The sequence below is a fragment of the Montipora capricornis genome, chromosome 14 (genome assembly GCF_036669925.1).
Source record: "Montipora capricornis isolate CH-2021 chromosome 14, ASM3666992v2, whole genome shotgun sequence".
NCBI lineage: Eukaryota > Metazoa > Cnidaria > Anthozoa > Scleractinia > Acroporidae > Montipora > Montipora capricornis.
In genome coordinates, this window is record NC_090896.1 from 35,128,286 (window position 1) to 35,143,285 (window position 15,000).

Sequence of the window (15,000 nt, forward strand, 5' to 3'; positions counted from 1 at the left end):
TAAAGAGAAGGTTCCCTTCCAAACAACAAAATCAAAGAAAAAAGGAACAAAGAACAATTATGAAAATATAGTGAATTTGTTTCTGAATGTCACAGGATACTTGGTTTACCAAAGTGACCACGGATGGCTTTGATCTTGTAAGATATTCACACCCCACACACTTCTTTGAAAAAGTTGGCAAACTTTTTCAAAAATTTTGGCATGCCGTTATGCATGCGCCACCGGTGACACTTCTCCTTTAATGATGACATAATCTAGTCACAAGCTTACAGCTTTATAATTCTTCAAGTGTTCCACTACAAATTGGATTCGCAAAGTAAATACAGAAAGATTGAAAAACATATTCATAAACAGATGCCTTTTAAATTTGTGTGATTGAATTTCTTTTGTACTGTGGCATGTTTTAGTGGAGCTCGGCACGCGCGTGGAGCACCATGGTTAAGAAAGTATGGTAACCCATTGATGCGAGAACTTTTGGTTTTAGCTATGACATCATCAAACGACTGTCCGCCCGTACATACATCCACCCCTCCGTGTATGCCAATGTGACCAGTATCATGTGACCATATCGTGGGCTCAAATTTAGAGCTTGGCGTAAAAATGGCCACCTCATTGAAGGGCATCATGTGGTTTGTATGTGCAAACAATTACTTTTTATGGACTGTTCAAAAGGATCTTTCTCGGAAAAACCTCTGCTAAAGGATGGGAAAAATACCAGGGAAACAATTTCAAGCAATTTTAGAACGGCAGCTGGAAAATAACATTGAGGAATTGCGGGTAGTGATGAAGATGAATATTTGAGTATGAGCCATTTTGAGCACATCTTTATTAAATGGCACGAACTACTTTGTGGCCATCTTTTTCACGTTCAAAATCGCGGTAGATCATCAAATTAACTTCTCATAATGATGCTAGTGAATAATTCTTAAATTTTTATTTCCATTCTGTTTTTTGTTTTCAAGTATTGCTGTTGGTCTTGAAGTAATAGAGGAAGGTAACCCTATAGATAGTGACAGTGATATGGGTCACTATGCTGGCAGTGATTTGTCCGATACCGGGAAGTTCCTGATCCAAGTGCAAAAGCTCAATCGGCGAGTCAGAGAGCTTGAGAGGGACTTGCAAAGAAGTACTATGGGAGTCTGGTCCAAGCTTGCCTTCTTTGCATTTACAATCATTAACCCAATATTACTTCACTGGCTTTTCTTGAAAAGAAGGTGAAGAACTTTCAAGGCTTCAGTAGAAGTGGTTGCAGCAATTACTGCTTCCAACTTACACTTGATGGCAAGGCTGGAGTGACCTCGTATTGACACAGTCTTCAGGACCTTTATTCTTTTTTCACTAAATACTACAAGACTATTGAAAACATTAAAGTCTGTGTTTAGATGAACTAAGAAGATTTTGTACAGTAATTGTAGCATTCCAAGGTACATGTACATAGAGACTTAAGAGAGTCAAGCAGGGGTCATTATTATATTTTTCTCAAAGTGATGGGATCCAAGTTTAATTTTCATTTAAGTCATTAGGAAGTCAAGTACTGATGAGCTACCCTCAGGTGCTTCCCCTGGCAAGAGATGGAACTCACAGAGAACAACCAGGGGTATAAAACATGTGTATACTTGAACATTTGAGTTTTAGTTTTGTTATCATTGTAGAATACGGAATTAGGTTAAATTGTAATTATCTGCTTATTAAATGATGAATTTGTGTTGCAGTCAATTTTGGTAGTCACGTTTGTTGATTGAAAGTGGTGGCACATAAATACAGTTGGTCAAAACAAAAAAAATTGTTGACCCATTGACCCCTGGGAGTGAGACTTTTACAAATGAGGACAATGTGCGAGCCATGGCTGCGAGGCATGCGAGCCAATATGGCGAGCCGTGCGAATCAACTTCCAAGTCACACAGTTATTGAAAGCTAACCGTTTTTAATTTTAATTTTATTTTATTTTATTTTATTTTATTTTCTTTTAACTTGAAAATGATGACATGGAGTCATCGAAACATGTAAAGTTTCTTTCGCTCTTTTTTATCATTAGATGTTTAACTAAATCTAATCTTATTCATTTTAAAATGGGTGCTTAAACTTAAATACGGTTAATCAGCGCCTCCATTGACGCAGTGTATTTATCAAGCTACAAGTGGCTTTTTCAACTTTAAATAGCCTTTAACTTAGTAGCAGTTTGGTGGTAGCTGGTGTAAGGAGAAAAAAACCATGTGTAAACTGCAGAGAATAATGTTGGAATGGATTTTTTTTAAGTTAAGGAGAATTTTAAGGTAACAGCTTTATTTGTTGTGTAAAGTATTGCATTTTCTCTTGTTTTCAAAAATCAATTGCTGTCTGGATCGCTGTCATTAGTGAGCCGAAGCAACAAAAAATTAATATCATGCCATAGATGTCATGAACAGCGTCCAGAAGTCTGGTATGTGGCTTGATGATACATTTTGTCTAAAACAATAACTTATATAAATTAATCACTTAATAAATGACCCATTAAAGGCCTCTGTTTGAACTCCTGAAGTATCTCGGAAAAAGCAAAGTTTTGTTATCCACAATTATGACAATAATAATAATTATAATTATTATAATAACTTTATTTCAGTGTCAACCTATAATAGGCCTACTAATGGGGGACACTATCCTAATTAAAACATACAATAATCTTTAAAATTACAATCATATCCTTAGGCTACAATAACTATGTACAGTAATAAAATACATTTCCAGTAGTTAATTCTAGGAACTGCATGTGGGGCAGTTGCCATTACAATGTTCCTGTTCTGTCTCATTGACATATCTTTGATGTTTGCCAAAGTTAAATCCATAAGTATTTCTGTTTTGTGCTGAAAGCATTAAACTAAGGCTCTTTGGGGATGTTGCTAAGAGCCAGCATCCAGTTTATTTAACTAACCGACTTGCCAGTCGGCTCAATTGGTTTAACATCAGATTACAAGGGGAGAGGTTGTAGTTGAGTGCACTGACTTAACCTCTGCCAGACGAACACTAGGGGTCTTTAAATAGCTGGGGAGAAAGTGCTGACTTTGTAATGCTATCTACAAATGGTAAGACTTGCAAGTCTCAGATAAACCATGATGTAGATGTAGAACTGAAAGAGATCTTTTTACTGTCCTAAATTCATCTGAACTGCAAAGGTTGACAGGACCTTAATTCAGGGCTCACTATCTAAATTTAATAGCAGTGGTCCTTAGTGCACCAACCTAGCTTTTTCTTGGCAATATCGATATCCCTGGGTCTTTAAATTTGGAATTCCTGGTAGAAGCAGATTAATATGACTACATGAGCTGTGTTTATGTTCTTAGCACTTCCATTAGATTTACCTTAAAGTTCCTATTTTTTGAAGTGCAGGAGTTATAGTAATATAAATGAATGAATGAATGCCATTTATGTGTCAACTGTATTTGATGCTGAGGCACTAATTGGGGACATTGTACAGAAATCAAATCATACAACAAATAGGGCGGTTTTCAATTTGAGTGTCGAAAGTAATCAGCGAATTGCATTGGTTTTCCGTTACTTCACTCAGTGATTGGCTCAAAGTTCGCGGGCCACTTTTTCAACCAATCACAAGTGAAACCAAAACTAATCGTGGCTTGTGCGTGCACATTTTCCTGTGCTTTGTGTCCGCTATGTGTAATTACTTCGAGTATCAAGTATTTCTGAGTCAATGAGTTAGTGCAGTTACCCTAACCCATAAAATGAAAGCTAAAATTTCAGAGAGTGCTTAGGCCTTGTCACTGAAACGAGGGCTTAGGCTTAGTCAATAAATTATTGCTATATTCATTTGACTGTAAGTCTCATTGACTCATTGACCATTTGACTCATAAATCATGAGATCTCAATTACTTTGAGTCTTGATTGGTTTACTAGATTGTCTCCTTCCTTTTTGATTGGCCAAAGTAATTACTTTGGTTTTGGTTTTACTACACTCTGTTGAAACTTGCTCTATCAAATTGTGGCTTCCATGGGTTTTTCAGGAGAGCTGCAAACCAGAGTATCCACTGAAAAACCTCTTGAGGCAGAGTAGAGAAGCAACAAACTCAACCCACCTTTGACATCAATAATTTCTGAAAATCAAACCCAGGCCACATTGGTGGGAGGCAATTGCTCTCACCTCTGCAACATGCATGCTTCTCAAATTGGTTAGCTGTGAATACTCATGAATACTGGTGATACTCAAGTTTATATGTTTCAAAAAAGGAGAAGTTATGAGTACAAAAAGTTTTTGATGAAACTCATTTAGTAATTAAATTCTCAAGCTCATGCAACCGAGCACAGGTGGTGTACAAATTGAGGAGACAGGAATTCAAATCAAAGCACTTATGAGATCATGTGAAATGTCTCGGGTGAAAAACTTGTAGTCATGTACATAATAAGAAGGTCACTGATATCAAAACAAGTCACCTTCATTCTCACTGAAATTGAAGTTAATTATTTTAATTAAGAATGATATAAGTTCCATAAGAAGCTTTTGTTTTAAATGTATGATTCATATTTTTTTCCCCCTTGTTTAAAGGCATAATGATCAACTGGAGTGTTTTTACTGGTATTCACAGCTCACCCATTGGCTGGCTTTTACAAATCAAAGAGCTCTGGTACCATGGACCTTTCTCCTCAATTCAGGATTTTGATATTAATTAATAGATAATTATTGCAGTTAGGCAAAATTGTGTATAAAAGGCCTTTTAATAATAATAATTAAAAGGAACATGCTGTGTTCATATAGTACCATAACATTGCTGTTACGTGATAAAGTGCTGTTGTGTCAATTCTTCTATTTAATTGTAAGGTCTCTTGAAAGTGTTGAAACTTTTCCTGAAATTCCGTGAGTATTAAGGACACCTACATCAAGCCATATGGTATGTTTTATCGATTTTCATTGGCAGTTGCTTACAAATTTCTAGACTTGAACTTCGCTCCTTACTAGTGTGCCCTTAACGAAAGCTTGGGTGACCTGTGTGATAACCACTGGAAGCACCAATCGCAAAAGCCGTAAGCTTCGACTGCAGACTACTGCAGAGAGGAAGGAGGCAAAAATGGCCGAAGAAACCTTAGAAACAATGTTTAGCGTTGACATAGTGCACGACGGGATTTTCATGTGTCGAGAGAAGTACTACAATTCTTCCAACCGAGCAAACATCTGGTTGGTACAAGGCTCTACTGTGGATTTAATTGTAGATACCGGTTTAGGAATATGGGATCTACCGGGCTTTCTGCAAAAGCAAGGTTTGATTGGCGAGAAACCCGTTCAAGTAGTTGCTACTCATCTCCATTTCGATCACTCTGGAGGGCTGCATCAGTTTGAAAAGTTCGCAATTCACAGTCTCGAAGCCGAAGCCATTCGCAAAGGGGACAACTTTCAAACAGTGACGATATTTTTAAGCAGCGCAGAAATTTCTAGACCTCCATATGACGGATGGTCACTCGATGCTTACAAAGTGAAACCAGCTGAACCGTTCACAGTTTTAGAGGAGGATTATGTTTTCGATCTCGGAAATCGAAGATTCCGTGTGCTTCATTTGCCTGGTCATACCCCAGGGAGTGTTGGTTTGATCGACGAAAAAGCCAAGGTCTTGTTTACCGGAGATGTAGTGTACGATATGTATCCTCTCATCGACTGGCTACCCCATAGTGACCTGAACACCTATGTTGAGACCTGCAGAAAGCTCCAACAGTTGTCCAGTGAAGTGGATGTCGTTTTTCCTGGGCATGCAGACCCCTTTGATGGCAATCGACTACATTCTTTAACATCAGAGTACATCGCAAGGGCATGAACTTGCCGCCATAAGCTTTTTTCGACCGTGATGAAAGGCGTGGCGAACGTGATACTGAAAGCAAAGCACTCAGGGAACATTCCCGCAAAGTGCTGCTATCATGCTTGCTGCTGCTGTTGTTGCTTTGCATGAAGACCTTCGAAGAGTTAGCCCATTTTACAGTCACGCGATCTTTCCATCCCATGGAGGAGGGAAACGATTCCGTGACGAGCTAAAATGTGCGTGAGAGTGCGTGACGTGAATGACCTGGACCATCTGAGAATCAGGCTATCAAGTACCTTGAAAAGAAGATGATTATCAAAGCATTCATTCCCTCCCCCCCCACCACCAACCCCCATAAATGCACCCACTATAAATGACACGTGGCAAGAATCCTCTGGTGCCATTGCTTGAAGATGGCTTTTTTTCATTTTCCTTCTCGATTCATAAGGCTTTTTGTTTAGAGCAGTTTTCAATTGAGTGTCAAAAGTAATTAGATAATTACTTTGGTTTATGATTACTTCACTCAGTGATTGGTTCAAAGTTCTCGCGACAAATTTTTCAACCAATCAGAAGTGAAACCAAAACCAATCGTGGCTCATGCGTCCACATTTTCCTGCGCTTTGTGTCAGCTGCGTGTAATTACTTCGAGTTTTGATTGGTTTACTGGATTGTCTCCATCCTTTTCGATTGGCCAAAGTAATTACTTTGGTTTTGGTTTTACGACGCTCAATTGAAACTCACTCTAAACTTACCAATAATTCATGTTAATGGCCTAATGTTGCCTATGGTTGTGGCCAATCCACATCTTATACCTTGGTCTGTGGTTTATACCTGGCCTTTAGTCAGTGTTTTATGGTCAGTCTGTGTTCTGTAGTCCAGAGTCTGGAATCTATCTTTTATTCTGACATCAAGTTTTCCAGAGTTTTAATGCCAACCACCTTTAAAACACAAGGACTAAAATATAATATAGCAGAGGTTTATTTAAACCCAATCAGAAAAAGGGCAATGAAAGAACTACGTAATCAGCTCACCACTGGCTCAATTGAGCAACAGGTTGCCTGCCACTCGGAAGGTTGTGAGTTCGACTCCAGTCGGACCAACACTCAAGGACATCTATGGGACGTTAAAGACCCCACACACTGTTTGAGGAGAGCGGGAGACATAGTCCCCGGTGTGGGGTATGGGGACTAAGGGCACCTGGGTAAACTACCGTATTTACCCGTGTATAAGTCGATCCCGTGTATAAGTCGACCCCCCATTTTTAATGGCAAAAAAAGCAATTTCTTTGTTCAATGTTACTGGGACACTAATCTTGTATTCTTCGATTTCTGGAAATGTGGATACACAAAAAAATCAGGGCCTCAAGCGCTTAATAGTTTTGTGGTTCAGCAGTTGTTGTATATGCGGGCATATTTGTCCTTGAGTTTCGAAAAAGTTCTCAGAAAATCGAACATGTAAACCTTAAACTAACCTGTTTTGTTGTTCAACGATAAAGGGCTTTAGAGGATAAGCACAACGTCACAGAAGCAGGAGTCAATCTTTGAAAATAACTTGCGAACGGTGCGAAAATGTGCAAGGTTTAATTGGTCCTTGACTTATAATTTCTCACATGACAAACAAAACAAAACTCATAAACCAAACAATACGAAGTTTGCAAAAGCATTTAAATCAGCCAGGTTTGTGTAAAGAATAAAAAACAATCATTACCAACCAGCATTTTCACGCAACACGAGTGACACTGCTTGCACGCAAACACGAGGTATTGCGCCAGGTTACTAAGCCGTTGAACGATCATGTTTTATTTGAAGAAACAAAAATGCCTTTTAGAGCTTTCCGCCTTTGGAAAACGAAAATTTCCAGTGTCTATTTCATATTTGTGCTTGTGAGTATCTTCAACATTTAGATTTGGACAAATCCTTTTTCATTTCAACGGGAATTGCTTACATTCATTTTAAAGTCTTTTGTCATTCATTTTGGAGTCTTTTGTCGGCTTTGTCCACTGCGTTCGTTATGCCCAAGACAACATTATTATGTTAATTTTGAATAAATTACTTAGCTGGAACTTGGCTCAAAATCTTTGACCCGTGTATAAGTCGAGGGCGATTTTTGGAGCTTCTTTTGAGGCCATAAAAGGTCGACTTATACACGGGTAAATACGGTACTTGCCATTCAGTTAAGATTTTTAAGTGTATGGCTGCCATTTGTGCCATAAAAGCAGTCTAGCAAAGTCCCTCACAAAGTGTTGTTCATTGACCATACACTAGGGAAGTGGTCAACTTCATATTCATTTCTTTATTGATTAATTGGGTAAAGAACTATTTAAAATCAAAGCTCAAACAAACATCAACACAGTTTTTGCTATTGTAAAAAGTTAGACTTTCACTTAATTGCCACAGAGTCCCTCAAACATAGCTCTTCTACCCGAAGTTAGCCTTGCTCTCAGACAATGCATCACTATATTTTACTCAGGCCTGGCACTGCTTCTTATTTGACAAGTTCAGTTGTGAAGCTCTTTTGGCGTCTCTACCATTTCCACTTAATTATACCCAGAAATACAAGCAATTAGGTAAGGAAACTACGTAAAAATTATAGGAGCCATGCACAACTTCTATCACGCATTCATTGCACAGTCACTTCTTTTCATTCTTGTTGCTTGTGAAGGCCCTATCCAGTTTCTTCACTGTTAGAGGGTCTTTGCCAGAGGGCTGCCTTACATCGCGAAATGCACGCTTCTCCGGCCCTTTTGCCAAAAGCCCAGAGCTTTAATGTCCACGTAAGCTTTCCCAGAAGATATGGCAGCATGGACATGTTACATGTTTGACTTTGAAGTCACCATAGTCAGGCGAGTTATAAGATAACTTTATAGTCATATTACATCATGAGTAGAAATTGAGTCGCCTTGGACAAGTCATATAAGTAATTTATCTTTTGCATCTCAAACTTTTAGATGAATGTATGATTACCGGGGGCTCCGTACGAATTTGATGTCCGTTGCAAGAGACAAGTATGGATCTATATCTCTCTTTCAGAAGCACCCAACTAGTAATTTCGGTAAATATCTGTTCGGAAGGAACTCAGACTTTCGAGGCGCCCTAATATTTTAGACATTTTCATTTTTCGGTATTTCGGAAAAATAGTGGAGAGTGCGTAGGAAAGACTGTGAGATTGGAAATGGCAAAAAAATTGAAGATTCATAACTTTCTATCATTTTCGCCAAACTTTGTTTGAGAATCATGTTTTAAGCAAACGTCCCAAAAATTTATTGGGAGAAAAGGACCGACTACGTAATCGGTAAAGTCACGATTGCAAGAGCTTTCGGACGGTGAGGCAAAAAAGCCAAGTAGAAATTTCTACAAAAGTCACCTGAAGTTGCGGCCTAAAACATCCCAACAGATAAATATTCTGTAGGGAAGCTATAAACCCACTTTAGACGAGCTTTAATGAAAGCAATGTGGAAATCATTTTAGATAATTTCGACCAATTTGACTTCCGGTAGTTGGATGCCATGTCCTATTTTAGAAATAGTTCATATTTGAGCAAGTCCTTGTTGGCGACTTTCTTTGCACAGCTGACCCATCCTCTGACTCATCAAAGTCAATAAGAAACATCTCTGTTTCGTTGTGACCGAGGGAAGCTCCATGAATACGCAAGCTCTTGTCGTCTTTGAAGTACGTTTTAATTCCCGATTCCAAGTTATTCTCCACTTTCCTGTTATGGCATGGTACACAGTAAAACGGATTTTGCGCATTGTGAAAATCCCTGTGATGCGACGCTTGATAGTAAACGGATCGAAAGCGATGAGGACACTTTCTATTTTCATAACATGGGAGGGGATACACGCTATAAAAGTGTTGTAAGTAATCCTCCCTTGTCGCAAAATATTGCTCACAGGAGCAGTTACATTTCTTATGCGACAGCTTCATGTGAATCTCCCTGTGATCCCAAGAAAGAAATTTTCTCTGTGGACAAAATTGACATGAAATTCGGATTTTCAACTCAGACTGCGCCGAAACTGTCGTTTCGGTTTTGTGGTCTTGGACCAAAACACCGTGTTCACTTGCCATGTGTACTCTTTTTACTTCTTCTGAACAAAACGATTTGTTGCAGTTTGGGCAATATGATCGAGAAGCTTTGTGTTTAGCCAAGTTCTCTTTGCAACGAAATCTCTGCAGATGTCTGTAACACGAAGAGTTGTCGCAAAAATAGTCATGCTTTTCCAAGTTGTGGGTTTCGGTTTCTTCCGCATTGGCAAACAGTAGACGGCAAAAGTAACATGAACTATTTAAAACTTCAAAAATATCCTTTTCGATGCCATTTATCTCTTGAAAATTTACAACAGAATTATACGTCTTCAAAATAGCGATAAGTTCTTCATACTCTCTCTCCCACTCAGCGACTAAATACACTTGCGTTCGCGGTATTTCTTTGTCTTCGAAGTCCTTAAAATTTCCATATTTCCTCAAAAGGCAGGCAATAAGTTCCGTATTCGATGCGTAAGGAGATGTAGTCAACGAGTAATGTTTCTCTATCCAGCTATAACTTGGAGGAAGTGCTTTTGGTGGTGTGTCTTTTCTCAAGAAAATGTGAAGCCTGAGGGATGACTTTGCCTCTTCGCAAGAAAAGCTTATTTCGTCCATGAAGTTTCGGCAGCTGCTTTCCCAAACCAAATAAAATTCGTGAACACATCTATTCCCAGACATCGCTGATTTTTAAATCAAGGAAGCAAAATAACTTTCGTACATATCATTTTGAGTGAAAAATCCTGGCAGCTGAATAAACGAATCCAGACTTGACAGAACTGCCCTGGCAGTAATCTAACATTCTTTAGAATTACTGACTTTTCCCTGATAACAACGTTCTTAGAGAGCATACAAACTGATTAAAATCTTTCAAACTGAGTCAACAAAATGAGCTGTTAACTTGAACCCGGCTCTCGTCTGAAAGACATGTCAATTCACAACACTTTGTTAAAATGACAAAGAACCACCGCGTTTTTTAAGGAAAGGGAATTAGATTGTTGATGCAAAAAGACTCCGACATAATGCACTTGTCAATTAAAACCACGCTCCCCCACCCACCCCCGGGACTTAGATGGGGATGTAGCATTCGTACAGTGTTACATTTGAAACTTTCCCCGCCCCTCGGGTAAAAATTGAGTGTTACAATACCCACTGCCATGTTCCCAGTGCAATTAGAGGGTTTTTTCTAAGTTCATATTAAAAATGATTGATTTGCATCGCTGACAAACGCGATAGTTGCCAAGGTTTTCATCATATTTTTGCCAATTGCTAGTAGAATCGTTGTGTATACCTCCGGGGGTATACCTTTGCGGCGAGCGGAATCAGGCAAAGCATCCAGGAGGGAACAGAAAGAAATGTTTTCCAAACAGTGATGATATCAAACCCTTTGTTGATGTAGCTTACCTTCTCTGTTGTCTCTGTCACGTTGACGCTGGAACGTTTTTCGATGCTTGGACTCTGTCAAGGCTAGCGTTACAAGCCCCTCGAAAAACCCCCGCTTATTTTAACAAACTGTTACTGTCCCCGTTTTCTTTAGAGAAATACGCAAGTACAAAAGCTTAATACCACGGCCATGTCCCCGATGCTTCACGGGGGTGGGGGTTGGGGGGTGGCCGTGGTTTCAATTGACTAGTGCATCTAAAATTGTAGATATTGGCACTGTCATGTCTAATTGATATTTGTTTTGCGAATCTTTGAGTCATTATCACTCCTGGATAACAACACATTAAATCCTATTGTCTTTAAAGCAATTACACTATAGAAACAAACGCCAAAACAATCAATATTTGAAAAGTCATCGGAAAACACACGAAAGCCGCCAATAATGGCAGCTAATCCCTTTGTCAAACTAAAGATTGAAACATTCGAAAACAAGGGGTTTTGACAGGTGCGCTTTTGGATTACATAATATGACTTTTTATCATCTTTGATGTCGATGGCCTAAAATTGGGTTTAGTCGGATTTGTCTAAAAATACATGCTGCTTTGTCACGGATAATGCTAACCTGCGATCAGGCGTTCTTCTCTTTAGAGTAGCCGAAGAACGTTTTGTGCCCTTTCTAAAGAAAAAAAACCCTGATCGCAGGTTAGGAAAACCGTCATAGCAGCCACAAACCCGAACGATTCCAAGAAAGGACTACGAAGGGTGAAGTAACTTTTCATAATGGACTTAGTTTTGAAGAAAACTCTTAACTGAAAATCATCTTTCCTTCTTAAGCCTAAAATCATCTTAAGAAAACTGTCAGCGGAATTACTAACTTTTTTGCTTCGCTTTGATAATAATAATAATAATAATAATAATAATAATAATAATAATAATAATATTATCACACTATCACACAGCTTAATGTGATAGTTGATGTACTAGGAGGCTACTCTATGGAGACGGCGGAAAAAGTTAGGAAGTTTTTAGGTTTGGATAGAGGGAACCAGGTTTTGTTTAATTTGCAGAAGGCAGTTTTATCGTACACCCTAAACATAGCAAGGTCTTTCAAGGTTTCGACGAGTTATTAAGGAATATAAACTCTTGTTCCTTTCTCAAATGCTGGTTCGTTAGTTATTACCAATTGGTTTGTAAATAGGTTTAACAGTAGGGATTGTTACACAATAGTGCCTTTTCCTACTTATATCTGTAAGCATACTTACGTACAACATACTGCATAATGATAATAATAATAATAATAATAATAATAATAATAATAATATTAATAATAATAATGTCTTTCTTCATTCATTAAAATACATAACAAATGTTACAGTGAATTAAATATGATATATAAAATACATTGGCTATCTAAGAACTATATAACTAAATTGTATTTAAAATTTAATCTATTAAAAAAGCTATCCTTAAATCGTTCGGAATTCAATTTTGGTCTGGCAGAAGATGGCGCACGTAATTCATAGAAGTAACTTTAACCTTTGGTGCTAAATGATACAGTGGGTGGCAGGGATCACCGTTAATTTTTAAAATTATCTTCAATCACATTGTTCTAGAAGATTATAAATATTTACATGATCTATCGTATATCGTCGTTTATAGCATCTAATTAAAAAATGTTGAATTGCGTTTAGGCCAGATTGATTCGCTCCGTAAACCGGTAGCGCATACATAAATTTTGTCATAATTAGAGAGTGAAATAACTTCTCTACTTCCGTTTGTGTATATCCTTCCTTCATCATAAACAAGCATTTGTTCGCTTCCCATAGTTTGGTCCTCACACGAGCTTAATACTTACAATCATCCTGTAGTGTCAAGCCTAGCACAGTGTGTTCCATAAGTTGTTCGATGCCCCGTACTGACTATAAGGCTCGACTGCAATCTCTTTCAATAATACTAACTTCCTTACATTTGTCAGTATTACTGTGACATTTCATGTTATTTATCTCAGTCCAGTGCAAAAACGAGTCTAGGACCTTTTCTGATTCATCTCTCAGGCCCCTACAGACTGGTATTACCACAGTACTGTCATCAGCATACTTAATTAATTAAACTATTAGGTCGTTTAAGAAATGACTTAAAAGATAAGGACCATTTACACTTCCTTGGTGCCACGATTGACACATTTCCATTTGTTTCCTATCCGATAAAAATCGACAAGCCAATTAATTATATACGGATTCACAGGAGCCTTTTTTAGATTTTTCGACAATAAACTATGCTTTATACTATCAAACGCTTTAGAAAAATCCATCGTAACACACGCACAGCTCCTATTTTAGGATCATCTAAAGCCTGGTAGATATCATGCTGAATCTTAAGAAGTGCATTGGTACAACTACCGCCCGTCCTGTACGCAAACTAGTCATTTTTAATATATTGTTCAAAATTTTGTTTACTAAATGTGTAATATACTGTTCGTTCAAAAGTCCTAGCAATCACAGGTGTGACGCTAATCATCCTCGGAACTCTCTTTGATAAGGAAAAATAATAAGGAAAGCGAGTTACAAAAAGTATATTATAAACTTCAAACATACATTTGACTTCATACATACATATATAGTTCACTTCAAACAAATATTTTTTCATTAGATATGAAGTTCAAGAGGGAATGATTACTTGATCCGCGCACCGGTGGCTCAATCGGTTGAGCACCGAGCTGCCATGAGGGAGGTCGTGAGTTCGACTCCGGCCGGACCAACATTCAGGGTCTTAAAATCACTGAGGAGAAAGTGCTGCCTTTGTAATAACATCCACAAATGGTTAGACTTTCAAGTCTTCTCGAATAAGGACTATAAACCGTAGGCCTCGTTTCGCAAATATCTTTCATGTTCATAAGTTCCTTGTGGGACGTTAAAGAACCCACACACTATTTGAGGAGACGAGGGGATGAAGTTCCCGGTGTTGGGTGATTAGAAAGATGAACTCTACAACAATGTTTCACTTAATGACAACGTTATGGTACCATATGAAACACCAATAATTGCTTAACAAGATGTACATATTAATGTGAGTTAATAAATTACCATGGCAACAAAAGAACCATCTAAAAACTCCGTATATTTTGCGCTTACATCTCAAGAACGAATTCGGTGACCCGCTTTTTTTATTGCCCAAAAGTGATTAGCAGGCTAATACGAAACTCTCGGCAAAGTTTAAAAAAATTCTCTAGAGCGGATTAGAGCCACCTTCAACTTTTTCAGCTGTGAAGGGAGCTATGAATCTGCTCCAGAAATTTTTTTTTAAACTTTGCAGAAAGTTTTATCCTAGCGTGCGAATCACTCTCCAGCAATAGAAAATTGAGATCATCTGGTTAGTTTTTGAGTTATATGCGTTTAGACAAAATATAGGCTGTTTTTAGATGTCTCTTTTGTTGCTACGGTAACCCGTTACGTCACATTAATGAGTGCATCTTGTTAAGCAGCTATTGGCGTTTCATATGGCATCATAAAATTACCATTAAGGGAAAAAGTTTGGTAGATTCAATCCTTCCAAATAGTACAGTTTGTTGACAGTGTTAAAAGTGAATTAAGCTTCCTTAAAAAGTTCTAGACGCATTGCAGACCTATTTTACGGACACGGAGGACTGGGTGCTAGACTTTCGAAAAGATGGCGGATTTGGGATCTTCTTCTGGTTTCTTTAGACAAGCTGCTTTGGCCCGACTAAGGCCTTCGTAAGTATTTTCACCACTTTAGTCAATTTATTAAGGATCAAAAAAGCAAGGCCACGGACAAACAGTACCGTCCGCTGTTCCCTCACATGAAGTAAT

At 38.2% G+C, this 15,000-nt stretch overlaps 4 protein-coding genes across 4 annotated transcripts in view; 3 read left to right on the forward strand and 1 right to left on the reverse strand.

Annotated features, from left to right (window-relative positions):
* LOC138032345 (uncharacterized) overlaps window positions 1-1,716 on the forward strand; it is a 2,834-nt gene extending 1,118 nt beyond the window's left edge. The window contains exon 2 of the mRNA XM_068880004.1: window positions 963-1,716. Within this exon, the coding sequence (XP_068736105.1) occupies window positions 963-1,218 (256 nt within the window). The 3' untranslated portion in view covers window positions 1,219-1,716. The remainder of the gene's footprint in view (window positions 1-962) is intronic.
* Window positions 1,717-4,979: 3,263 nt separating this feature from the next.
* Window positions 4,980-6,678, forward strand: LOC138032564 (acyl-coenzyme A thioesterase MBLAC2-like). The gene has a single exon (XM_068880270.1). The coding sequence runs from the start codon at window positions 5,052-5,054 to the stop codon at window positions 5,787-5,789; it is 738 nt and encodes a 245-aa protein (XP_068736371.1). The 5' UTR covers window positions 4,980-5,051; the 3' UTR covers window positions 5,790-6,678.
* A 1,335-nt stretch (window positions 6,679-8,013) lies between these two features.
* On the reverse strand, window positions 8,014-11,401 carry LOC138032563 (uncharacterized). Its single transcript, XM_068880269.1, has 2 exons — window positions 11,195-11,401; window positions 8,014-10,708 (listed from the first exon to the last, which is right to left on the reverse strand). Exon 2 carries the CDS (start codon window positions 10,469-10,471, stop codon window positions 9,287-9,289), a length of 1,185 nt encoding a protein of 394 aa, XP_068736370.1. The 5' UTR covers window positions 10,472-10,708; window positions 11,195-11,401; the 3' UTR covers window positions 8,014-9,286.
* A 3,418-nt stretch (window positions 11,402-14,819) lies between these two features.
* LOC138032994 (centromere protein U-like) overlaps window positions 14,820-15,000 on the forward strand; it is a 16,011-nt gene continuing 15,830 nt past the window's right edge. Inside the window, exon 1 of the mRNA XM_068880723.1 lies at window positions 14,820-14,904. Coding sequence (XP_068736824.1) covers window positions 14,840-14,904 — 65 coding nt within the window. The 5' untranslated portion in view covers window positions 14,820-14,839. The remainder of the gene's footprint in view (window positions 14,905-15,000) is intronic.